This window comes from Salvelinus alpinus, chromosome 18 (genome assembly GCF_045679555.1).
Source record: "Salvelinus alpinus chromosome 18, SLU_Salpinus.1, whole genome shotgun sequence".
NCBI classification, from domain to species: domain Eukaryota; kingdom Metazoa; phylum Chordata; class Actinopteri; order Salmoniformes; family Salmonidae; genus Salvelinus; species Salvelinus alpinus.
Window position 1 is genome coordinate 330,372 of NC_092103.1, and position 24,128 is coordinate 354,499.

Genomic DNA, 24,128 nt, shown 5'->3' on the forward strand with positions numbered 1-24,128 from the left:
ACATTTTATTTTATTGATGTCTCTTGTTAAATACACTTCAATCAGTGTAGATGAAGGGGAGGAGACAGGTTAAAGAATACATTTTAAGCCAAGACAATTGAGTCATGGATTGTGTATGTACAGTCGTGGGCAAAAGTTTTGAGAATGACACAAATCATTTTCAAAGTCTGCTGCCTCAGTTTGTATGGTGGCAATTTGCATATACTCCAGAATGTTATGAAGAGTGATCAGATGAATTGCAAAGTCCCTCTTTGCCGTGCAAATGAACTGAATCCCCAAAAAACATTTCCACTGCATTTCAGCCCTGCCACAAAAGGACCAGCTGACATGTCAAGTGATTCTCTCGTTAACACAGGTGTGAGTGTTGACGAGGACAAGGCTGGAGATCATTCTGTCATGCTGATTGAGTTCAAATAACAGACTGGATGCTTCAAAAGGAGGGTGGTGCTTGGAATCATTGTTCTTCCTCTGTCATCCATGGTTACCTGCAAGGAAACACGTGCCGTCATCATTGCTTTGCACAAAAAGGGCTTCACAGGCAAGGATATTGCTGCCAGTAAGATTGCACCTAAATCAACCATTTATCGGATCATCAAGAACTTCAAGGAGAGCGGTTCAATTGTTGTGAAGGCTTCAGGGCGCCCAAGAAAGTCCAGCAAGCGCTAGGACCGTCTCCTAATGTTGATTCAGCTGCGGGATCGGTGCACCACCAGTACAGAGCTTGCTCAGGAATGGCAGCAGGCAGGTCTGAGTGCATCTGGACACAAGACTTTTGGAGGATGGCCTGGTGTCAAAAAGGGCAGCAAATAAGCCACTTCTCTCCAGGAAAAACATCAGGGACAGACTGATATTCTGCAAAAGGTACAGGGATTGGACTGCTGAGTATTGGGGTAAAGTCATTTTCTCTGATGAATCCCCTTTCCGATTGTTTGAGGCATCTGGAAAAAAGCTTGTCCGGAGAAGACAAGGTGAGCGCTACCATCAGTGCTGTGTCATGCCAACAGTAAAGCATCCTGAGACCATGTGTGGGTTTGCTTCTCAGCCAAGGGAGTGGGCTCACTCACAATTTTGCTTAAGAACACAGCCATGAATAAAGAATGGTACCAACACATCCTCTGAGAGCAACTTCTCCCAACCATCCAGGAACAGTTTGGTGACGAACAATGCCTTTTCCAGCATGATGGAGCACCTTGCCATAAGGCAAAAGTGATAACTAAGTGGTTCGGGGAACAAAACATCGATATTTTAGGTCCATGGCCAGGAAACTCCCCAGACCTTAATCCCATTGAGAACTTGTGGTCAATCCTCAAGAGGCGGGCGGACAAACAAAAACCGACAAATGTTGACAAACTCCAAGCATTGATTATGCAAGAATGGGCTGCCATCAGTCAGGATGTGGCCCAGAAGTTAATTGACAGCATGCCAGGGCGAATTGCAGAGGTCTTGAAAAAGAAGGGTCAACACTGCAAATATTGACTCTTTGCATCAACTTAATGTAATTGTCAATAAAAGCCTTTGACACTTATGAAATGCTTGTAATTATACTTCAGTATTCCATAGTAACATCTGACAAAAATATCTAAAGACACTGAGGGAGCAGTGTATATGAATATGTCATTCTCAACTTTTAGCCACGACTGTATGTGTGCCACTAATGGGCAAGACAAAATGTTTAAGTGCCTTTTAACAGTGTATGCTAGTAGGTGCCAGGCGCACCGGTTTGTGGAAAGAACTGCAACACTGCTGGGTTTTTCCACAGTTTCCTGTGTGTAACAAGAATGGTACACCACCCAAAGGACATCCATCCAACTTGACAACTGTGGGAAGCATTGGAGTCAACATCGGCCAGCATCCCTGTGGAACGCTTTTGCGTTCTGAGGGCAAGGAGTGGGGGGTGCAACTGAATATTAGGACCGTATTCCTAATGTTTGGTATACTCAGTGTATACATCCTTCAAGTAAGTACATCAGGGAAAAACATCAGTTACAAATGAATGGAAAGACGACTCCATGGGGAGGTACAAAATCAAACACTCAAAAGTTACTTTCCTGCAAAGTCCACCCTCATCCTCACTCAAATCATGAAACATGCCTGTATTCACACAACTGGATGTCAACCAACACAGCAACAAGTCGTAATCCTAGACAGGCCAAACATTCAGCTCGAACAAACTGTTTTTCCTGCAGGTTGTGATACTAAGCACTTACTTCAATGACATTCGCTTCCCTCAACACGTTAAATAGACAAGCAAAGACTAAAGGCTGTCTAGTACATTTTAATACTGCGTACACCACTACTCCCATAGTTCCATAGCTAGCTCCCTAAGGACTTATCGCATACACTGCTAGTTATATTTATGAGACAGTGAAATGAGCCCAAGTCCAGTCTGGGCACTGTACAGTGCAGGTCTATCAGATGCTCTTCAATTAATACATAAATATTAGAAAAATGACAGTGGTTTAATACGGTTTATGCATCGAATAGCTTTGATGAGTACTCGTCTGTGGGACTGAGTGTATTGATTATAATTTCCACGACAGTACACTGAGGGTTACAATTCCACGGAGAGGAAGGTTTACATATATCTTAACACATTTTGAAATTATTGCCTTGTTAAGAGGGAAGCAACACAGAACATTTGACTTCCAATAGAGTACCACATTAGGAGTCATAATACCCATAAAACCTAGAGGTCAAACAGGGAAATGGTTCCAATTGTTTTCCACCATCCATTTTTCCCCATACGGGATTCTCTAGGACAAGGTGACATCAGTATATTCGCCTTTTTTTCTCTCCGCAAAATGAAATGCTAATTAGCTGTTAAAGAACTACAAATGCCATGATGACCGTGACGAGACTGCAGAATCGAGGCAAAGGTAAGAATCTCTGGATTAACTATCCAAGGTTGGCTAAATGTAGTAATTCATTAATTGGCTGCATTTCTTTCAAATTTGACAATTATGTGAATCGTCTTGTGCAAGTCTTAAATTGACACAATACCTGTTAGCAAAGGTGTCCGCTAGAGATGACGTGCAGGAGCTTGCGTGGATGTGGTTTTGCATGTCTACTTTGATGCTAATTAGCATTCAAATCAGTAAATGGAGCCGAATATATTGATAAGTCGCCTTGTCTGAGAGTGATTTACATGGTTATCAAAATGACACCAGGGTTAGCCTACATGAAACACAGACCTTATTTTAATTGTTTCTAAAATCCCCTATGGGAAAAATGAAATGGTGGGAAACAATTTTCCTGTTTGACCTCTAGGTTTTATGGGTATTATGACACCTCCACTGTGGAGCTCTGCCCTGTGTAGGGTGCTGTCTTTCGGATGGGACGTTAAACGGGTGTCCTGACTCTCTGTGGTCATTAAAGATCCATGGCACTTATCGCAAGAGTAGGGGTGTTAACTCCGGTGTCCTGGCTAAATTCCCAATCTGGCCCTCAAACCATCATGGTCACCTAATAATCCCCAGTTTACAATTGGCTCATTCATCCCCCTCTCCCTTGTAACTATTCCCCAGGTTGTTGCTGTAAATGAGAACGTGTTCTCAGTCAACTTACCTGGTAAAATAACAGATATAAAAAAAAGATGAAACTAAATCTGGTTTTACGCATTATGGGCTGGTTAATAAATTGCGTGTGTGGTAAATCAGGAAACTTTGGGAGCCCTAGAGATGTTTGCACTTCAGCCAACCATAGCATCACAACCAGCATCTATAATTTCAATTGAAAACAAGTAAAACCTTTGCTAATAACCTCAAACACTCACACTGAGTTGCTCATCATTTTCAGATACCCTTAATGCACTTCAAGTACTCAAAACCACCAAGACATTCTATCACGTCCATTCCAAGTGAGTTCAAATGATGCATAGATAAATTAAGTTGACTGAACACTGGCCAACAGCACATCTTGACACACAGGTACAGATGGGGCAGAGGAGTAATAGTGACATTCACAGCAGCAATGTAAACCCCCAGGATTTGCATAATTGATGTTTAAGAGTGGGGGGGGATTCAACTCCCAAACAAGTCTTTTCACTACTTATGAAAAGTATAGCTTGCTGGATATAAGATACATGCATTGTTTTAACTGAAAAAGAACAATGTCAAACATAACTGTTCTATAGCGCATTTAAAACTAAACAGCTGAATGTGCCCACGTCTGCTTACAAAGCATTTTCAGATGAACAAAGAAGCTCATGTTGAGGACCATGTTGCAGTCCAATGTTTATAAATACCCAGGTCACCCAAGCTAGCCAACTGAAATTGGGAAAACATTTATCAAATGTAAATAAAACCAAAACTTAATTGATATTTCCATCTAATGAAATTCTGGGAAGGAGAGAAAATATATTTTAAAAACAAGCAAATAAAACAGAATATACATCTCTCTTTATTTACAGTATATTTGGCAGCGCACAAATTGGCCCAGCGTCGTCTGGGTTTGGCCAGGGTAGGCAGTCATTGTAAATAACAATGTGTTCTTAACTGACTTGCCAAGTTAAATAAAAAGGTTACACATACAGAGGCAAACATTTACAAAAAAGTGTTTTGCACATGGATGACAAGTAGTACATCTGTACAAAATATACAAAACCTGGGGACCCTCTTACAAAATGCTACATTTAGGGCCAGGTCGTTGGTACCTGTAAACACTGGGAAAGTAGCAATGGTGAGAGAATGCTGCTCATACAGCCAGCGAGGAAGAGAACTAGTCATAGATGTAGAGGTGAGTTTTGCCAACACTTGAAGGATAACGCTCATGGGATCCACTGATGTGGAACAGACCTCCAAAAGCACAAATCTCCCACCAGTAGTTCCGTTCCCACAGTATTCGGACACAGATGGGCATTTCCCAAAATTCCGGACAGAAAAATAAATGGCTATATTCAATATTTTATTTTTTTCTGTACAAGAAGACATCACTGACGTCATAGTAAAAAAACATATGTATATCATATAAACTGAGTGTACGAAACATGCTCTTTCCATGACAGACCGAACAGGTAAATACAAGTGAACGCTATGATCCCTTATTGATGTCACCTGTTAAATCCACTTCAAAATCAGTGTAGATTAAAAGGGAGGAGAGCCTCGAGACAATTGAGACATGGATTGTGTGTGTGTGTGCCATTCAGACAGTGAATGGGCAAGACAAAAGATTGAAGTGCCTTTGAACGGGGTATGGTAGTAGCTGCCATGTGCACGGGTTTGAGTGTGTCAAGAACTGCAACGCTGCTACGTTTTTCAAGCTCAACAGTTTCCAGTGTGTATCAAGAACGGCCCACCACCCAAAGGACATCCAGCCAACTTGACACAACTGTGGAAAGAATTGGAGTCAACATGGGCCATGATCCCTGTGGAATGCTTTCGACACCTTGTAGAGTCCACGCCCTGAAGAATTGAGGCTGTTCTGAGGGCAAAAGGGGGTGCAACTCAATATTAGAAAGCATTCTTAATGTTTTGTACACTCATACATATACATACACACACACACACACACACACACACACACACACACACACACACACACACACACACACACACACACACACACACACACACACACACACACACACACACACACACTACCGCTCAAAAGTTCAGGGTCACTTAAGAATGTCCTTGTTTATGAAAGAAAAATCACATTAAAATAATTAAATTGATCAGAAATACAGTGCAGACATTGTTAATGTTGTAAATTACTGATTTTTTGAGATTTTAGATTTTTTATGGAATATCTACATAGGCATACAGAGTCCCATTATAAGCAACCATCACTCCTGTGTTTCAATGGCACGTTGTGTTAGCTAATCCAAGTTTATAATTTTAAAAGGCTAATTGATCATTAGAAAACCCTTTTGCAATTATGTTAGCACAGCTGAAAACTGTTGTTCTGATTAAAGAAGCAATAAAACTGGCCTTCTTTAGAGTAGTTGAGTATCTGGAGCATCAGCATTTGTGGTTTCGATTACAGGCTCAAAATGGGCAGAAACAAAGAACTTTCTTCTGAAACTCGTCAAGTCTATTCTTGTTCAGAGAAATGAAGACTATTCCATGCGAGAAATTGCTAAGAAACTGAAGATCTCGTAAAACGCTGTGTACTACTCCCTTCGCAGAACAGCGCAAACTGACTCTAACCAGAATAGAAAGAGTGGGAGGCCCCGGTGCACAACTGAGCAAGAGGACAAGTACATTAGTGTGTCTAGTTTGAGAAACAGACGCCTCACAATTCCTCAACTGGCAGCTTCATTAAATAGTACCCGCAAAACACCAGTCTCAACGACAACAGTGAAGAGGCGACTCCGGGATGCTGGTCTTCTAGGCAGTTTTATTGCTTTTTTAACCAGAGCAGTTTTCAGCTGAGCAATTAACCTTTTTAAAATTATAAACTTGGATTAGCTAACACAACGTGCCATTGGATCACAGGAGTGATGTTTGCTGATAATGGGTCTCTGTACGCCTACATAGATATTCCATAAAAAAATCTGCTGTTTCCAGCTGTTTACAACATTAACAATGTCTACACTGTATTTCTGATCAATTTGATGTCATTTTAATAGGCAAAAAAAGTGCTTTTCTTTCAAAAACAAGGGCCCCAAACTTTTGAACGGTAATATATACATATATATATATACACATACATATATATATATATATATACACATACATACACATATATATATATATATATATATACATACATACACATATACATACATATATATATATATACATATATATATATACACACACATACATACATACACATATATATACATATACACACACAAAATAAATATAATCTCCAATGAACAAATATGTACACAGATGATGGTGGGCTCCACCATAAAGTAGGGAGGGAGAAGTGGTGTGACGTGGCGCAGCCGTTCACACACGGTTACCTAGCAACCATTCACTCCGACTGTAGGGCTGTGTGCGGTTGGTACTGGTGTCGTGTGTGTGAATGGTCGCGTTCCGATGTAGCCGTTGGCCTCGTCGGTCACTAGGCTGCCAAAGTCTGTCACCGACACTGCCATCTTGGTGCTCGTGATAGGATGCGGGCGTGCCTCATAATCCAGGCCCAGATTTTCTACGGTGGCCTCGGGCAAGCTCATTTTGAGGCGCTTGGAGGGGGGTCTGTCGTAGTCGTCCGTGCAGGAGGCCAACTGGCCCAGGTCGGAGTGGTAGAAGCCGGCGTCCAGCAGGTTGATGCAGTCGGGGTCTCCTGCGCCGTTGGGGATGAATCCCAGGGACTCGTCATGGCTCAGGGAGCCCCGGTGGAGGCCCTCTAACGGGGGGAAGCTGTAGGACTCCAGGCAGCCCGCGTCAGACGGGTTACATACAGACGCCACACTGCTGGTCAATGCTGGAGTGAGGGGGAGGAGAAGCAAATTTAGAGACTTGGAATTAACCTTGACTGTCCAAACAGACAATGTCATTCATCAGAAATACTGCAGCCAGGAGTCTTTGGCGTCCATGTGACCTACTAGGAAAACATGCTATAGGGACCTAGGTTTTCCTTGTTCAAGTAACACGGTCAGGACCCTTCTCATAGCGGATGAGCTTGAAGATTAGGAGCCATATGTATCAAGCATCCTAGAGTAGAAGTGCAGATTTAACATCAGTTTCACTTTTATATCATAATGAATAACATTACATAGACAGGAGGGGCCTGATCCTCGATTAGAACTCCTGCTCTGAGAAGCGTACTATGTATGACCCCAGAAGCGTACAGAGAAGAAAAGAAAATCACTGCTTAAATGTTACAGCCTAATGCTCCAAGCGGCTACCACTGCTAATCGCATTCTTCACTCTATCCATCAAAATTCATGTGGAGTTCACAAGCCTCATCTCTCTCGTCTGCTCCGATTTCTCGGTCCTGGCCCGTGGCCCTGCTCACCAGAGAGGTCGCTGGCCGTGATAGAGTTAAGGAGGTTGAGCTGGTGCTCTGCCGAGTACTCCATCCGACCTCCTCCACTGCTACTGGAGCACACAGAGGCCGACCCGTCCACCACCAAACCTTCAGCCTCATCCACCAGCCTGTCCATCAGATCCCTACAGGGAGGGTAGGAACAAACAAATAGATTTTTCTGTGAATAAAACAGTATCGTGTTCACCAAAATGTTGAATTGTGTGTAAAATAGGGAGGGACACACCAAATTATCAATGGAATCCTCACATTTATGTGTGAAAAAGTGTGATTAGTTCATCTTTTTCTTAAATATAGACCTCTCCCCCAATAACAGTTTTCCACTGGAGAGAATGCATATGCTCTTTGTAGTCGGTGATTTAAGGCAGAAACACCAATGACAAAACTGAGGGATTCATTGTACTTGTAAAAAAATATATATATATTTTTAATAGCCTGTGTTTATTGATCTATAATATATATTCAATCATTTTGTTCACCGTCTAGCATTCAAAGTAGATAGATACAGTGCATTTGGAAAGTATTCAGACCCCTTGAGTTTTTCACGTTACAGCCTTATTCTAAAAATGTATTAAATTGTCCGTCCCCCCTCATCAATCTACACTAGGGCTGTGGCGGTCATGAAATGTTGTCAGCCAGTGATTGTCAAGCAAATAACTGCTGGTCTCACGGTAATTGACAATTAAACATTTAGCATCTCCTGGATTCCACACCGCTGCTGCTGTACTTTGGAACAACTACATTTTGAAAAGTTGAATAAATCCATGTAATATAGCCTACACCATCAGGTCTAAAGAAACATGATATGAAGAAAATGAAGTCTACTTCAGAAAAACAGAACATGATCTGGCTGTGCCATATGGCTGTGGGCTACACTAGTTAATTTAGCAGACAAGATTTGCTTTAGAATTCCGTGGCGTTATTTTATGAAGAATACAATTGAACATATCCTTTGTATTTTATTCAGCTATTTTCTCCAAATGATTTGAAGGAGTGCGCTACATGCAGCTATTGTGTTGAGAGGTTAACAAAGAAAACAGGTACTCCTATATGCTTCATTTAGAGTTATGTAACTTTAGTTGTGATACAAATGTTGGGCTACACGTTTAGATTTTTAATACACATTCTAAGGCTGCATGATTCAGCTAATGATGATTTGAAAAAAATTCACATGAAAGGCATGAGCTCTGCTTTGTTTTTGCGCAGGCTGTACACACATCAGTCTCTCATTCACAATTTGACAAGCACTTGATAATTCCTTGAATTTCCCATCTGAATCCCCTTTGTGTGGCCATAACCCCCCTTTAGTGGCCAGTGGCAGTTGTGCCCTTGGGCTGAATATAATAATTATAATTCCCTTCTCCCCGCTGCACCTCTCACTCACATGATCGGGTCTTTCTCACAGGCTACAAGTGAAGACAGGCATCGGGGACGCAACTGCGTTCGTCCTTAACGTTTCCGAAGCGCATATATTGAAGATATTGGAAGAACTGTCCACATGTACTTTTCGTCAGCCAACAAGATGAGTAGCCTATCGAACAGCAAAACATTAGCCCATGTCAATCTACCATCTCCCATAGTACAAAAGTTGACCTATTCTATGCGATAAATAAATATTCCAAACATAGTCTGGGACAGTTGTGGGATGCGATAGATCCCAAATTAATACAGCCACTAGCATAAAAAAAAACTGTTTTAAAGCTATGAGCCTGAAGCAACAGATTAGAACATTTATCTTAAAATGTTGATAGTCTAATTTATTTCTTCACATTATAAGCGCAGCAATACGCACATGGCAGTAGGCTATAAGCACGAATGTTCCATTAGCAGGGAAACCCCATTCTCAAAAGTGACCACATGCAATTATGCATGTAATGCTTTTATTATAAAAGGTGCATTTGTATGGTGAAAATTATCTTCCTCAAACTTGACTCACTCGCTGCGTATGTATGCCATTTAATCTGCTTTACAACGGGTGTAGAGCCTAATGTTCTTAATTTTAAGACGTTATTTGGCCACTATAGTTGTGATACAAACCTTATCAAAACATTATAGGCCTATGTGCTAGACTACATGTGGTGCGTGAGTATGATTCGAAAAAGTCGCTAAAAAAGCATGCCCTGTTTGCCTTAAGCTGGGCTTTACAAGTGATAGGCTAATATTGTCACCCATCACACTATTCCTGATGTAATCTCGTCTTTACAGATACGTGTGAAATTTATTTTGATTTAGAATGGACCATTATCATACACCTGTCTCGATCTAAGCACTAAAATAGCAAATGGCGGACGCTTTTCCTGTGGCACATTTTCATGCCAGCCAGGTAGGCTATACTCCTGTTTTAAAAGAACCAATGTGCTTAATATTAGGAAGGTTGACAAATAAATATAGTAGGTCTAGCCTATAGAAAGCTGATGGGATCTTCCTATTTTTAATAGAGGCTAGGCCACTCAAGCACATTCAGAGACTTGTCACAAGGCCACTCCAGCATTGTCTTGGCTGTGTGCTTAGTGTCGTTTTCCTGTTGGAAGGTGAACCGTTGCCCAGTCTCAGGTACAGAGCGCTCTGGAGCTGGTTGTCATCAAGGATCTCTGTACTTTAGGCTGTTCATCTTTCCCTCTAGCCTGACTAATCTCCCAGTCCCTACCGCTCGAAAACATCCCCACAGCATGATGCTGCCACCACCATGCTTCACAGTAGGGATGGTATTGGCCAGGTGATGAGCGGTGCCTAGTTTCCTCCAGACGTGACGCTTGTCATTCAGGCTAAAGAGTTCAATTTTGGTTTAATCAGAATCTTGTTTCTCATGGTCAGAGAGTCCTTTAGGTGCCTTTTGGCAAACTCCAAGTGGGCTGTCATGTGCCTTTTACTGAGAAGTGGATTCCGTCTGGCCACTACCATAAAGGCCTGATTGGTGGAGCGCTGCAGAAATGGGAGAACCTTTCAGAAGGACAACCATCTCCACAGAGGAACTCTGGTGCTCTGTCAGAGTGACCATCGGGTTCTTGGTCATCTCCCTGACCAAGGCCCTTCTTCCCCGATTGCTCAGTTTGGCTGGGTGGACAGCTCTAGGAAGAGTCTCGGTGGTTCCAAACTACTTCCAGTTAAGAATGGAGGCGGCCACTGTGTCCTTGGGGACCTTCAATTCTGCAGACATTTTTTGGTGCCCTTCCCCAGATCTGTGCCTCGACACAATCCTGTCTCGGAGCTCTACGGACAATTCCTTCAACCTCATGGCTTGGTTTTTGCTCAGACATGCACTGTCAACTGTGGGACCTTCTATAGACAGGTGTGTGCCTTTCCAAATCATGTCCAATCAATAGAATTTACCACAGGTGGACTTCTATCAAGTTGTAGAAACATCAAGGATGATCAATGGAAACAGGATGCACCTGAGCTCAATTTGGAGTCTCATAGCAAAGGGTCTGAATACTTATGTAAATAAAAGGCATCTGTTTTGTATTTTTAATACATTTGCAAACATTTCTAAAAACCTATCTTCACTTTAAAATTATGGGGTATTGGGTGTAGATTGATGATTTAAAAAAATCCATTTTAGAATAAAACTAAACGTAACAAATGTGGAAAAAGGGAAGGAGTCTGAATATTTTCTGAATGCACTGTACGGTATGACTTTACTCGCATAAAAACTGTGGATGGAAACGTGGTTAGTGAATGAATGTGTGTCGAATTTGGTGAGAAAAAAAATGTATTTGCTAATTTGCTACGTGAGGCTTATTTGACCAAATAGAAGTTTCGTAATTTACCTTTATTCCAACAGGGAAGTCATATTTAAAGTCACTTTTACAAATGAGCCCTGCACATTACAAAAACATGCAACAGGCAAGTACAGATAATGGTTAGGTTCTTACGAATGCACCGATATAAGTGGCATTTTGGCAACTTCCCCAAAGACGACTTTATATCGGAGTTGTGCCTGTTGTCACAGAGATAGAGGACTCATCGTGGATATAACCCGTTTTAGCATGGACATTGAGGGCTTCCATTATTTTAAAGTAGTCACTGGGTGGTGAATGCTATGAGTTTGGAGCAAATCAGCCAATTAAGAAGAAAATGTACTACTTTAAAATGGAGATGGCCTCAAATGGGACTGCCCATGCTTTCACAGGCACTATTTTGGCAAAGATGAGTCCTCTATCAATCTCTATGGCCTGTTGTTCACTGGCATATCCAACCTCTCATTGGCTAAAATGATCCCACCTGACCTCGCCTCCTCCCGTCTGCCTTCTATCTTTGAGGACATACATTTCCATAGTCACTTGACTATCTTGTCACTATAATAGACAATCTTTGCTGCAGCACACTGGGTAGCTGTGATCTGAAGATTTGATTACTGCTAGCCGTGATTAGACTGTGCCAGGCAGTGGTCCCGTGTGTGCAGGATTGAAATGTGCGTGACCCTACCAAATTCACAAAGAAATGTGAGTTATAGATCTGCCATCAATTGGTAGAGCCATTCCGTTTGAATTTCTATGCTTCTCGTTCTTAAAAAAAAAAACGGCAATCTGCAATTGCTACATCCAGTTTACTTTTAAAATGAATTATATATAGCCATTGATTCTTGAGTAGAACTTAAACAAGTTTTGTCAAGTTGAATGGGAAGAACGACAGAAAGACAATAGTAGACAGAATATTCAAGTCTCACAGAAGACGGCAGACATGCTAGCTAGCCACAACGAGAACCAGAGTAGCATGGATACACAAGAAGCCGCGAACTCAAGCAAGAGAAAGAACAAAACTGACCAGGATGAAATCCTTGCAACCTCTTTACCTCAGACCAATTAAAAATCCACCGGTGAAAAAAAATGAAAGATGACATTTCCATGTCTGAACTTCTCTGCAAACCAGTCCCTGTCTACTAAACAAGACGCCACGCTCTCTAAAGTGTCCATCATAGAGCAGGCTACCGAAGAAACATCAAAGAAGATCGATAATTTGTCAGAAACTGTCAGTCGGCTACACAAAAATTGTGAGCGAGAACAAGGAAAAGATAACGTTCCTAGAGAATGAGTTGAAGAAACCGCAATCCCAAAATAATGAGCTGTGTGAGAATGTAGCTGAACTTCAAAAGGTACTCTCACGGGTGGAATCTGAAAATCCAAGGTGTAAAAGAGGTAGAGGGAGAGGATATTAGGGAAGCAGTCATTAATATCCTGGGAAAGGTGGCGCCGTGCATCAAAGACAAGCTAAGAGACGTGATCGACGTGGTACATCGACTTGGGAAACGAAGATCTGATGGACCCCCTCGCAATATCATTTTGCGCTTAACTATGCGCCATTACAGGGACATCATCTGGAAAATGGCCAAGGGGAACAAGTTTCTGGACGAGAAGAAGCTCCGCATCAAAGAAGCTCTGATACCGCAGGATCAGACTGCCAGGGAAAAACTGTGGCCGCTTATACAGAAGGCACGACAAGAGGGAAAGAAGGCTGGGTTCAAGGGCCCACACGCGTTTATCGAAGGAAGAATGATTACTGGGTAACTCTGTTGACATTAACCAAACTGGAACAGTGAGTACTGCCACGAGTAAATGTACCGTTCGAACTACAACTGATGAACACGTGCCAAAAAATAAATAAAAAGGAAGTAAATTGATTTGTTAATACTGTTAACCACCGCTACCTCAGCTGAGCGTAGTTTTCCGTCAGAGTAATCCTCTCAAGGTTCACCGTTTGTTTTATTGTTCACGTTACTACTTCTGTTATCTAATTTGTGTTCTCTCTCTTTTTAAATGCAGGAGTTCGTTCAACTCACTCAGTATCGTTAGTCTGAATGCTAGGGGTTTGAGAGATCTTACAAAAAGTAAAGCCTTATTTTTATATTGTAAATGCAGTAGCGCAGATTTTGTACTTCAAGGAAACTAATTTGGGTGAAAGTGATTTGAAATCACAATGGGGAGACATAGCCTATTTCAGTCATGGATCAAACCATTCTGCTGGTGTTTTGACACTTATTCACAAGTTTAAAGGTGACATTCTGGAATCCACATCTTCACAAGATGGGAGATGGGTCATAGTAACTGTTAAACTTGACAATGCTATTTTCATCTTTTGTAATGTATAGGGTCATAGCTCCCATGCTCCAAATAAGAACCATTTTACCCAATTTACCAGGAAAGTACAGGATTTCAGCTACAAATACTCAGAGGCTTTTCTAATTATTTCAGGGGATTTTAATGAAGCACCCGATGCATCTGTTGATCGTGTTCCTCCTAGAACGAGTCAAAGCCTTCAAAATAGCAATATCATTACTACATTATGCAAGGATCTCTGTGTTGATGATGCCTGGCGTTATTTCAATCCGAATGCAAAGGGTTATACCTGGACCAGCAAAACTATGTCACGTAAATCTAGAATAGATTTATTCCTAATTTACCCCATTTTGTTACAATTTGTTATAGATGTAGATCATCAGTTGGCTCCCTTTTCTGATCACCACTTGATTTTCCTGAATTTACAAGCTACTAAAAAATCTAAAAAGTACTTGAGGATATTGTAAATTAAACAACACACTTCTCAAAGATCCTACTCTCATTGGAAACATCAAATTGTTAGCCAAAGATATTTTTGCAAAAGACTTGGGTCATGGAAGTAGATGGGAATTTTTCAAATATAAAGTCAGAGTTGTAGCCATTAAACGTGCCAAAGAGCTGATGCACTTAAAGAACCTTAGAGAAAAAGAGTTGATGAGCAAGCTTGACAGTTTTCTAAACAAAGATAATCTAAATCTTTACAACTAGAATTAGAACAGCTTTACATGGATCTGGCAACGGGTGGCTTTGTCAGATGAAGAGCAAAATGGATTGAAGAGGGGGAAAGAAACACTAGTTACTTTTTTGCACTTGAAAAGAGAAACTACAAAATAAAATCTATAACTGCACTCAAAATTAAATGTTTTATGCAAAGATCCCATTACAAAAACATCCTTTGTCAATTCATTTTATGAAAACATTTACAGTTCTCAATTTCAGGAAGATGGTTGTGAAAGCTACATTTGCCACAATAGGAATTATGTCCCTGTAATTGAGGATGATTTCCACTCAGTTTGCGATTCACCTGTGTCAATTGAAGAAATTAGAGAGGCTCTGAAGTCAATGAAAAAAGGGAAATCACCTGGCCCATCAGTTGAATTCTATAGACAGTTTTGGGAGGTACTAGAAGACCCGATTTTTAATATGTTTCAAGATTGCATCAAAAGTGGGGAATTGGTCTCCACTATGAAATTGATTCCGAAGCCCGATAAAGACCCCTCTCTCATTGACAATTGGAGACCAATTACTTTATTAAATATTGATTACAAATTGATTGCTCTGGTTTATGCCAAAAGATTAAAGAAAGGAATAGATACCATTATAAAAAAGACTCAAACAGGATTTATGAAGGGCCGTCACATAAGCTCTAACATTCGTTTAATCTTAGACCTTATAGATTATTCAGATGCAATTGACTCAGATGCGGTTGTCTTATTTTTGGACTTCTGTAAAGCCTTTGACACAACTGAACATGAATTTCTCACTTAATTTTCAACAAATCCAAAAAGTTTATCAAAGTCATTCGCATGTTTAACAAAGATATAAATAGTTCTGTGTTACTAAACCTTAATAGTTCCAAAAGATTCAGTATCAACAGAAGTGTACGACAGGGATGCCCAATTTCGCCATTTTTATTCATTTTGGTTGTGAAACGTCTATCTCTAGATATTCTGAGTAATGCAAATGTATATGGCTTAACCCTTTTTAACAAAGAAATCTAAATTTCCCAACTGGCTGATGATACTACTCTTTTCTTAAGAGACAAAGACCAGGTCGCCCACACCCTTAATGCTATAACTGCATTTTCTATTGCATCAGGATTAAAACTGAATGTTTCTAACTGTGAAATATGTTTATTTGACTCTGATGATAAAGAAATAGAAAATATTCCTGTAAAGGACTGTGTTAAATATTTAGGAGTACATTTGTCAACAAAAAAACAGACAACATATGAATTTCTCTACTAAAATTAAGAAAATCTAAAATATATTTAATAATTGGCTACAAAGAGATCTTTCTATACTTGGGAGAGTACTTCTGTTCAAGGCAGAGGGACTGTCTCGTTTTGTGTACCCCTCATTATCTATATTTGTAAATCCTGCTACTTGTAAAGAGATTAAGACCTTTCTTGACTTCATCTGGAAAAATAAGTCTCAAACTAAAAAAGCCAGTCCTTTCTAATAAAAGAGCTGAAGGAGGTCTGGAAGTGTTGGATTTTGTTGACATAAATAACACTTGCAAGATCAACTGGTTGAAAAGATGTTTGATCAATACTGATTCAATATGGTATTTCACTCCAAATAATGTGTTTAATAAGTTTGGAGGTCTTCAATTTTTACTGAAATGTAATTATATTCCTGAAAGATTAACCGCTAAATTGGCTAGGTTTCACCAACAAGCTTTAATGGCCTGGAAAATATGTTTTCTGCACAATTTTTCCCCACATAAAGCTCTTCTGTGGAATAATTCAGACATAACTGTAAGGAATAAGTCATTGTTCTACCCCAGTTGGCATGAGGAATATTGACTTTGTTCTTGATGTTTTCGACAACAATTTATAACATTGAAAGAGTTTCCAATACCTTTGAGTTTATTTCTGTGATCAAAGCCGTTCCCAGTGGTCTAACTACGCTAATGAAAACTCATCTTAGCTTTGGTAATAATCAAAGTTTATCCAGAACTCAGATTGGAAGGTGTGGCTTACTTGAGAAATCTTGTTGCAATAAATATATAAAAGACAAATTCTTCATTCACAAAACCAACTCACAATTTAGTTTGTGTAAATATTTGTATGAACATAACAAGATTCAACAACTGAGACAAACTGAACAAGTCCCACAGACATAGAATAATCATAAACCATAAACATAGAATAATCAAAAGTAACAGTCAGTATCTGGTGTGGCCACCAGCTGCAGTAAGTACTCCTCGTGGACTGCACCAGATTTGCCAGTTCTTGCTGTGAGATGTTACCCAAATCTTCCACCAAGGCACCTGCAAATTCCCAGATGTTTCTGCGGGGGAATGGCCCTAGCCCTCACCCTCCGATCCAACAGGTCCCAGACGTGCTCAATGGGATTGAGATCCGGGCTCTTCGCTGGCCATGGCAGAACACTGACATTCCTGTCTTGCAGGAAATCAGCCATACTGCTTGTTCTGTGAGTGGTGGCATTGTCATGCTGGAGGGTCATGTCAGGATGAGCCTGCAGGAAGGGTACCACATGAGGGAGGAGGTCTTCTCTGTTTCACACAGCGTTGAGACTGCCTGCAATGACAAGCTCAGTCCGATGATGCTGTGACACTCCGCCCCAGACCATGACAGACCCTCCAAATCGATCCCGCTCCAGACTACAGGCCTCGGTGTAACGCTCATTCTTTCGACGACAAACGCAAATCCGACCATCACCCCTGCTGAGACAAAACCGCGACTCGTCAGTGAAGAACACTTTTTGCCAGTCCTGTCTGGTGAGGACCTGCCTTGAAACAGGCCTACAAGCCCTCAGTCCAGCCTCTCTCAGCCTATTGCGGACAGTCTGAGCACTGATGGCGGGATTGTGCGTTCCTGGTGTAATTTGGGCAGTTGTTGTTGCCATCCTGTACCTGTCCCGCAGGTGTGATGTTCGGATGTACCGATCCTATGCAGGTGTTGTTACACGTGGTCTGCCACTGCGACATTGCAATTTATTGCCCTGGCCACATCTGCAGTCCTCATGCCTCCTTGCAGCATGCCTAAGGCACGTTTACACAGATGAGCAGGGACCCTGGGCATCTTTCTTTTGGTGTTTTTCAGAGTCAGTAGAAAGTCCTCTTTAGTGTCCTAAGTTTTCGTAACTGTGACCTTATTTGCCTACCGTCTTTAATGACTGTTCCACAGGTGCATGTTCATTAAACAAGCATGGGAAACAGTGTTTAAGCCCTTTACAATGAAGATCTGTGAAGTTTTGGATTTTTACTAATTATCTTTGAAAGACAGGGCTCTGAAAAAGGCACGTTTCTTTTTTTCCTGAGTTTATAAGCACCTATCCACTACTGATATAAGCCTTAATTTATCGTCAAGCAAAATTTCACAAATTATTTAAACTGGCATATCGGCTGCTGACTGGTCGAGTAACCTCTCTGCCAGGAAGTCCTTCATAAGGATTAGTGACACGGCCAATAAATACAGCGCCATCCAGACAGATTGACAAGAACCTCTGACTGGATGTAACACAGCCACCATCCGCTGGGATTTTGTGCTGTATCGCCACCATCCCTCTACAACACATCATTTCATTCTCTGTAATAAACTCATTCTCAGACTCAGAGCTACTCTGTAAATTCAGCCATTTTTGGGAGTACCAAAATTCTCTCCTGCCAATGACTCAATGCCAATTTACAGTTAGCTTGCGTTCTAAATCATAGTGTTTCCATTGCCCTTCAAATGGAAGAAGTTTGAACCACCAAGACTCTTCCAAGAGCTGGCAGCCCGACCAAACTGAGCAAATCGGGGGAAGAGAACCCGATGGTCACTCTGACAGAGCTCCAGAGTTCCTCTGTGGAGATGGGAGAACCTTCCAGAAGGACAACCATCTCTGCAGCGCTCCACCAATTAGGCCTTTATTGTAGAGTGGCCAGATGGAAGCCACTCCTCAGTAAAAAGGCACATGAAAGGCCACTTGGAGTTTGCCAAAAGGCACCTAAGGGACTCTCAGACCATGAGAAACAAGACTCTGGTCTAATGAAACCAAGATTGAACTCTTTGGCCTGAATGCCAAGCGCCACATTAATACAACTTGATTAGTCACATGCGCCGAATACAACAGACCTTACAGTGAAATGCTTACTTACGAGCCCCTAACCGACAGTGCAGTTTCAAAAAAATATGGATAAGAATAAGACATCTGGAGGAAACCAGGCACTGCTCATCACCTGGCCAATAACATTCCTACGGTGAAGCATGGTGGTGGCAGCAGCATGCTGTGGGGATGTTTTTCAGTGGCAGGGAATGGGAGACTAGTCAAGATCAAGGGGAAGATGAACAGAGCAAAGTACAGAGAGATCCTTGATGAAAACCTGCTCCAGAGTCCTCAGGACCTAAGACTGGGGCGAAGGTTCACCTTCCAACAGGACAACAACCCTAAGCACACAGCCAAGGCAACGCAGGAGTGGCTTCGGGACAAGTCTCTGAATGTCCTTGAGCGGCCCAGCCAGAGCCCGACCTTGGAGCCAATCGAACATCTCTGGAGAGAACTGAAAATAGCTGTGCAGCGACGTACCCCATCCAACCTGACAGAGCTTGAAAGGATCTGCAGAGAAGAAATGGGAAAAACTCCCCAAATACAGGTGTGCCAAGCTTGTAGCGTCATACCCAAGAAGACTTGAAGCTGTAATAGCTGCCAAAGGTGCTTCTACAAAGTACTGAGTAAAGGGTCTGTAATACAAAAAAATTGTAATACATTTCCCAAAATTTGTAAAATTCTGTTTTGCTTTGTCATTATGGGGTATTTTGTGCAGATTGAGGTAAGATTTATTTAAAATCCATTTTAGAATAAGGCTGTAACGTATCAAAATGTGGAAAAAGTGAAGGGGTCTGAATACTTTCCGAATACACTGTAGCTGGTTTGATTAAAACCAGTGTGTGGTTTAAAACCTGTGTGTTTTAATAAAATCAACTGTGTCTATATATGGAAAAATATACGTTTAAAATTTTGAGCAATCGATTGGTCGAAGAACAGACAATTTTCATTGGACCAAGATTTTTATTTTATATAGTTGGGGACAACCCTAGACCAGAGCCTCTGGTTTCCAATGGGAGCAAATTAATCAAAGTGGGCAGAACAAGCAAGGAGGTGGGCAGAGCCAAGAATGAGTTAGTGAGATCCTATTGGTGCGTTTTAGCATTGATTTGCATATTTCTGTTAGGGAATACCTACTATGAAGTGTGGGTGTGCAATAACTCAATTCGCCCTTGCACGCCTTCCAAAAACTTTTTTTATTTTTATTACTTTGGCAAAGTCTACAAAACGCAGTCCACCATGTTACAGATTCTAGTTTTGGAAACAGAAAATTGTATGGAAATGTTTCATCGATGAGAAAATTTGCATAATGTCGGCCAAAATCCATATCGTTCCATCTTCTCCCACTGCCGGCCACTGGGCTTCCTCTCATCACCATATTTGGTAGTGAGTGGAAAAGCAACTGGATGCTTCACATTTATACATCCAGTGAAATATCTGGCACATCTGTGGTTCAACTGTTTAACCCCATCAGAACCAAACATATAAACTAAACAATGTCAATGTAAACAAACACTGTATAGCTTCAAAACATGATTAAAACTATCATTATTTTGATCTCATGGTTGGTCTGTCAGTCTATGAATTTGAGAGTGGTTACATTTCTCTAGGCCCATCCCTAAGCGGTTTATCCAAAAAGGTGGCAGGTTGGTTGCCTTGTTATTTGACCTGCAGATTGCCCCCTCAAAGTCTAGTTTGTGAATCTTTTACTTTTGTACACCATCTTCAAAAACAGCAGAAAATTATCATTTGGGTTATTGAAAAGATTAACAGCAGTGTATATGTTAAAATTATTTCTTACACTATGCTTGTTTTGTCAAACTGAAATTAGGAAAACATTTTAGAATTTTTGCAACCATGCAATGGCAGAGCAATTTCTACATATTGCACATTTAACCTCTCTTGTGTAGGGGGCAGTATTTTGACATCCGGATGAAAAGCGTGCCCAAAGTAAACTGCCTGTTACTCAGGCCCAGAAGCTAGGATATGCATATAATTGGTAGATTTGAATAGAAAACTCTAAAATGTCCAAAACTGTTAAAATAATGTCTGAGTTTAACAGAACTGATATGGCAGGCAAAAACCTGAGAAAAATACATCCAGGAAGTGGGATTTTTTTATGTTTGTAGTTTTCCATTGACTGCCTATACAGTATCCAATGACTTAGGACTCAGATTGCACTTCCTATGGCTTCCACTAGATGTCAACCGTCTTTAGAAATTGTTTCAGGCTTGTATTCTGAAAAATGAGGGAGTAAGACCACTGAGTCAGTGGATAGTGGAAAGTCCCCAGACCTGTTTGGTGCGCGCGGCCTTTCTTGTTTTTCTTTTATATTGACAAAGCTATTGTCCGGTTGAAATATTATTGATTATTATGACTAAAAACAACCTGAGGATTGATTATAAACATCGTTTGACATGTTTCTACAAACTTTACTGATACTTTTTGGATTTTGTCGTCTGCCTTTATATCCAAAAACGGAGGTTTTTGGATATAGAGGGACTTTATCGAACAAAACTAACATTTGTGTAACTGGGAGTCTTGTGAGTGCAACCATATGAAGATCAAAGGTAAGTGATTAATTGTATCGCTATGTCTGACTTTTGTTACTCCTCTACTTGGCTGGTAACTTTTTGTAATGTTTTGTGTGCTGTGCGCTGTCCTCAGATAATTACATGGTATGCTTTTGCCGTAAAGCCTTTTTGAAATCTGACACAACGGTTGGATTAACAAGAAGTTAATCTTTAAGCCGATGTATAACACTTGTATGTTTTATGAATTTTTATTATGAGTATTTCTGTTTTTGAATTTGGCGCTCTGCAATTTCACCGGATGTTGGCCAGGTGGGACGCTAGCGTCCCACATACCCTAGAGGCTTTAACTAAAAAAGCTAGTTACGAGACAACCCATATTGTTCCTCCAAAGACATTGCAACAATACTTCATTGGGTCGTTCCACAAAATTAGTTCCTTTTGCATCCCTTTGATATTTTAAGTAGAGAATATACACAAATATAGCATTTTAAAAGCCTGTTATATTAAATTAAGTCCCCTTTAATATTGCCCAGATGGAGAACTCAATAAAATCTGATTTTTTATGAATAAAGGCTAACGTTAGTTAAAGCGCGAGAATTCAGCATTTTGACGTCCCTGTCACTTCTTGGAAGATTTTAACCCATTTAATCCCAAAATTCCACCATCATTGTAAAGCCCTAGTTATTTTGTTGCTTTGACAGTCATTTCTGAAGGTTCATTCATTTATGTCTATCCCTTATTTTAAAAAGGTCAACCCTGTTACGGAAACTGAACTCTCGTTTTAATATGGTGAAACTATTCCTTTTAAATTATTTATTTCAAAAAGAAACATTGACCATCTAATAGTAAAATTACAGTAAAAGCAGGTGAGTTGGTTCTACTGTTAAGAAATTTCCTGGTGTGGAAAACTGAACATAAACACACCAACCCTGTAGACAGGCTAGAAATATCTTAATAACTTTGTGAATCTTGCACTCAATTGCCACTCCACAAAACAAACTTCCATTCCCCCTGTCACAAGGGGATTTATGGTTGATTTAAGAAGAAATGTTCAACCCTATTACGGTCAACCCTGTTACTGGTCTTTATTTATTTTCTTTTTTACCAAGTTACACTTCTCAAAAGGCACCAAAATGGTGGAATGACCGATGTTCTCAATGTTTTCGGGGCACTGAGCAAATTTCAGGTCTGCTGAGTGCAAACTAACGTTGTGATAATGGCGCCGGAGGGGATGGCTCCTAACCAACTGCTATTTTGTTTCTTTTTTCAAAAAAAATTGCCACTCATTTTGTACATATTGTTACTGCTACCGTATCTTATGACCAAAAAGAGCTCCTGGACAGCGATTACACACCTCGAACAGGAAAAATATTTTTTCTTTAAGGAGTCCGATGCGAAGGATATACTGCTTCCCCGAGACCAGGCCCAAATCCCCGTCATTTGTGTGAGGAAAAGACGTAAATACAGGGGGCAGAGGTCTGTGTGCCGTGTGTGAATTCGCCGGTCAGTGAGTAAACCACCACTACCCTCGGTATTATAGGCCCATGTGCAACCATTGGAAAACAAACTGGATGATCTACGATTAAGACTATACTACCAACGGGACATTAAAAACTGTAATATCTTATGTTTCACAGACTTGGCTGAACGACGACACGGATAATAGAGCTGGCTGGCTTCTCAGTGTTCCGGTAGGACAGAGCAGCTTCGTCTGGTAAGACGAGGGGTGGGGGTGTGTGTATTTGTGTGTGTGTGTGTGTGTGTGTAACTGCTGTTGCGCGATGTCTAATATTAAAGACGTCTCGAGGTATTGCACGCCTGAAGTAAAACACCTCATGATAAGCTGTAGACCACACCAACTATATTACTCGTAGCCATCCATTTACCACCACAAACCGATGCTGGCACTAAGACCGCACTAAACGAGCTGCAGTTGAAGTAGGAAGCTTACATACACTTAGATTGGAGTCATTAAAACTTGTTTTTCAACCACTCCACACATTTTTTGTTAACAAACTATAGTTTTGGCAAGTCGGTTAGGACATCTACTTTGTGCATGACACAAGTAATTTTTCCAACAATTGTTTACAGACAATTTATTTCCCTTATAATTCACTGTATCACAATTCCAGTGGGTCAGAAGTTTACATACACTAAGTTGACTGTGCCTTTAAACAGCTTGGAAAATTCCAGAAAATGATGTCATGGCTTTAGAAGCTTCTGATTGATTCAAATGACGTCAATTAGCCTATTGGAGGTGTACCTGTGGATGTATTTCAAGGCCTACCTTCAAACTCAGTGCCTCTTCACTTGACATCATGGGAAAATCAAAAGAAATCAGCCAAGACCTCAGAAAAAGAATTTGTAGACCTCCACAAGTCTGGTTCATCCTTGGGAGCAATTTCCAAATGCCTGAAGGTATCACGTTCATCTGTACAAACAATAGTAAGCAAGTATAAACACCATGGGACCACGCAGCCGTCATACCATCCAGGAAGGAAACGCGTTCTGTCTCCTTGAGATGAACGTACTTTGGTGCGAAAAGTGCAAATCAATCCCGAGGAAACAGGTACAAAAGTATCTATATCCACAGTAAAATTAGTCCTATATCGACATAACCTGAAAGGCTGCTCAGCAAGGAAGAAGCCACTGCTCCAAAACCACCATAGAAAAGCCAGGACTACAGTTTGCAACTGTACATGGGGACAAAGATCATAGTTTTTGGAGAAATGTCCTCTGGTGTGATGAAACAAAAAGAGAACTGTTCGGCCATAATACCCATCGTTATGTCGGGAGGAAAAAGGGGGACGCTTGCTAGCCAAAGAACA

The 24,128-nt window shown here is 40.8% G+C and overlaps 1 protein-coding gene across 1 annotated transcript in view; it reads right to left on the reverse strand.

The window, feature by feature from the left end:
• Nucleotides 1-4,380: 4,380 nt before the first annotated feature.
• The window catches only part of mier3a (mesoderm induction early response 1, family member 3 a), a 42,738-nt gene continuing 22,990 nt past the window's right edge, over nucleotides 4,381-24,128 (reverse strand). The window contains 3 exon segments of the mRNA XM_071349578.1: nucleotides 4,381-6,972; nucleotides 6,974-7,374; nucleotides 7,909-8,063. Of these exon segments, the coding sequence (XP_071205679.1) occupies nucleotides 6,922-6,972; nucleotides 6,974-7,374; nucleotides 7,909-8,063 (607 nt within the window). The 3' untranslated portion in view covers nucleotides 4,381-6,921.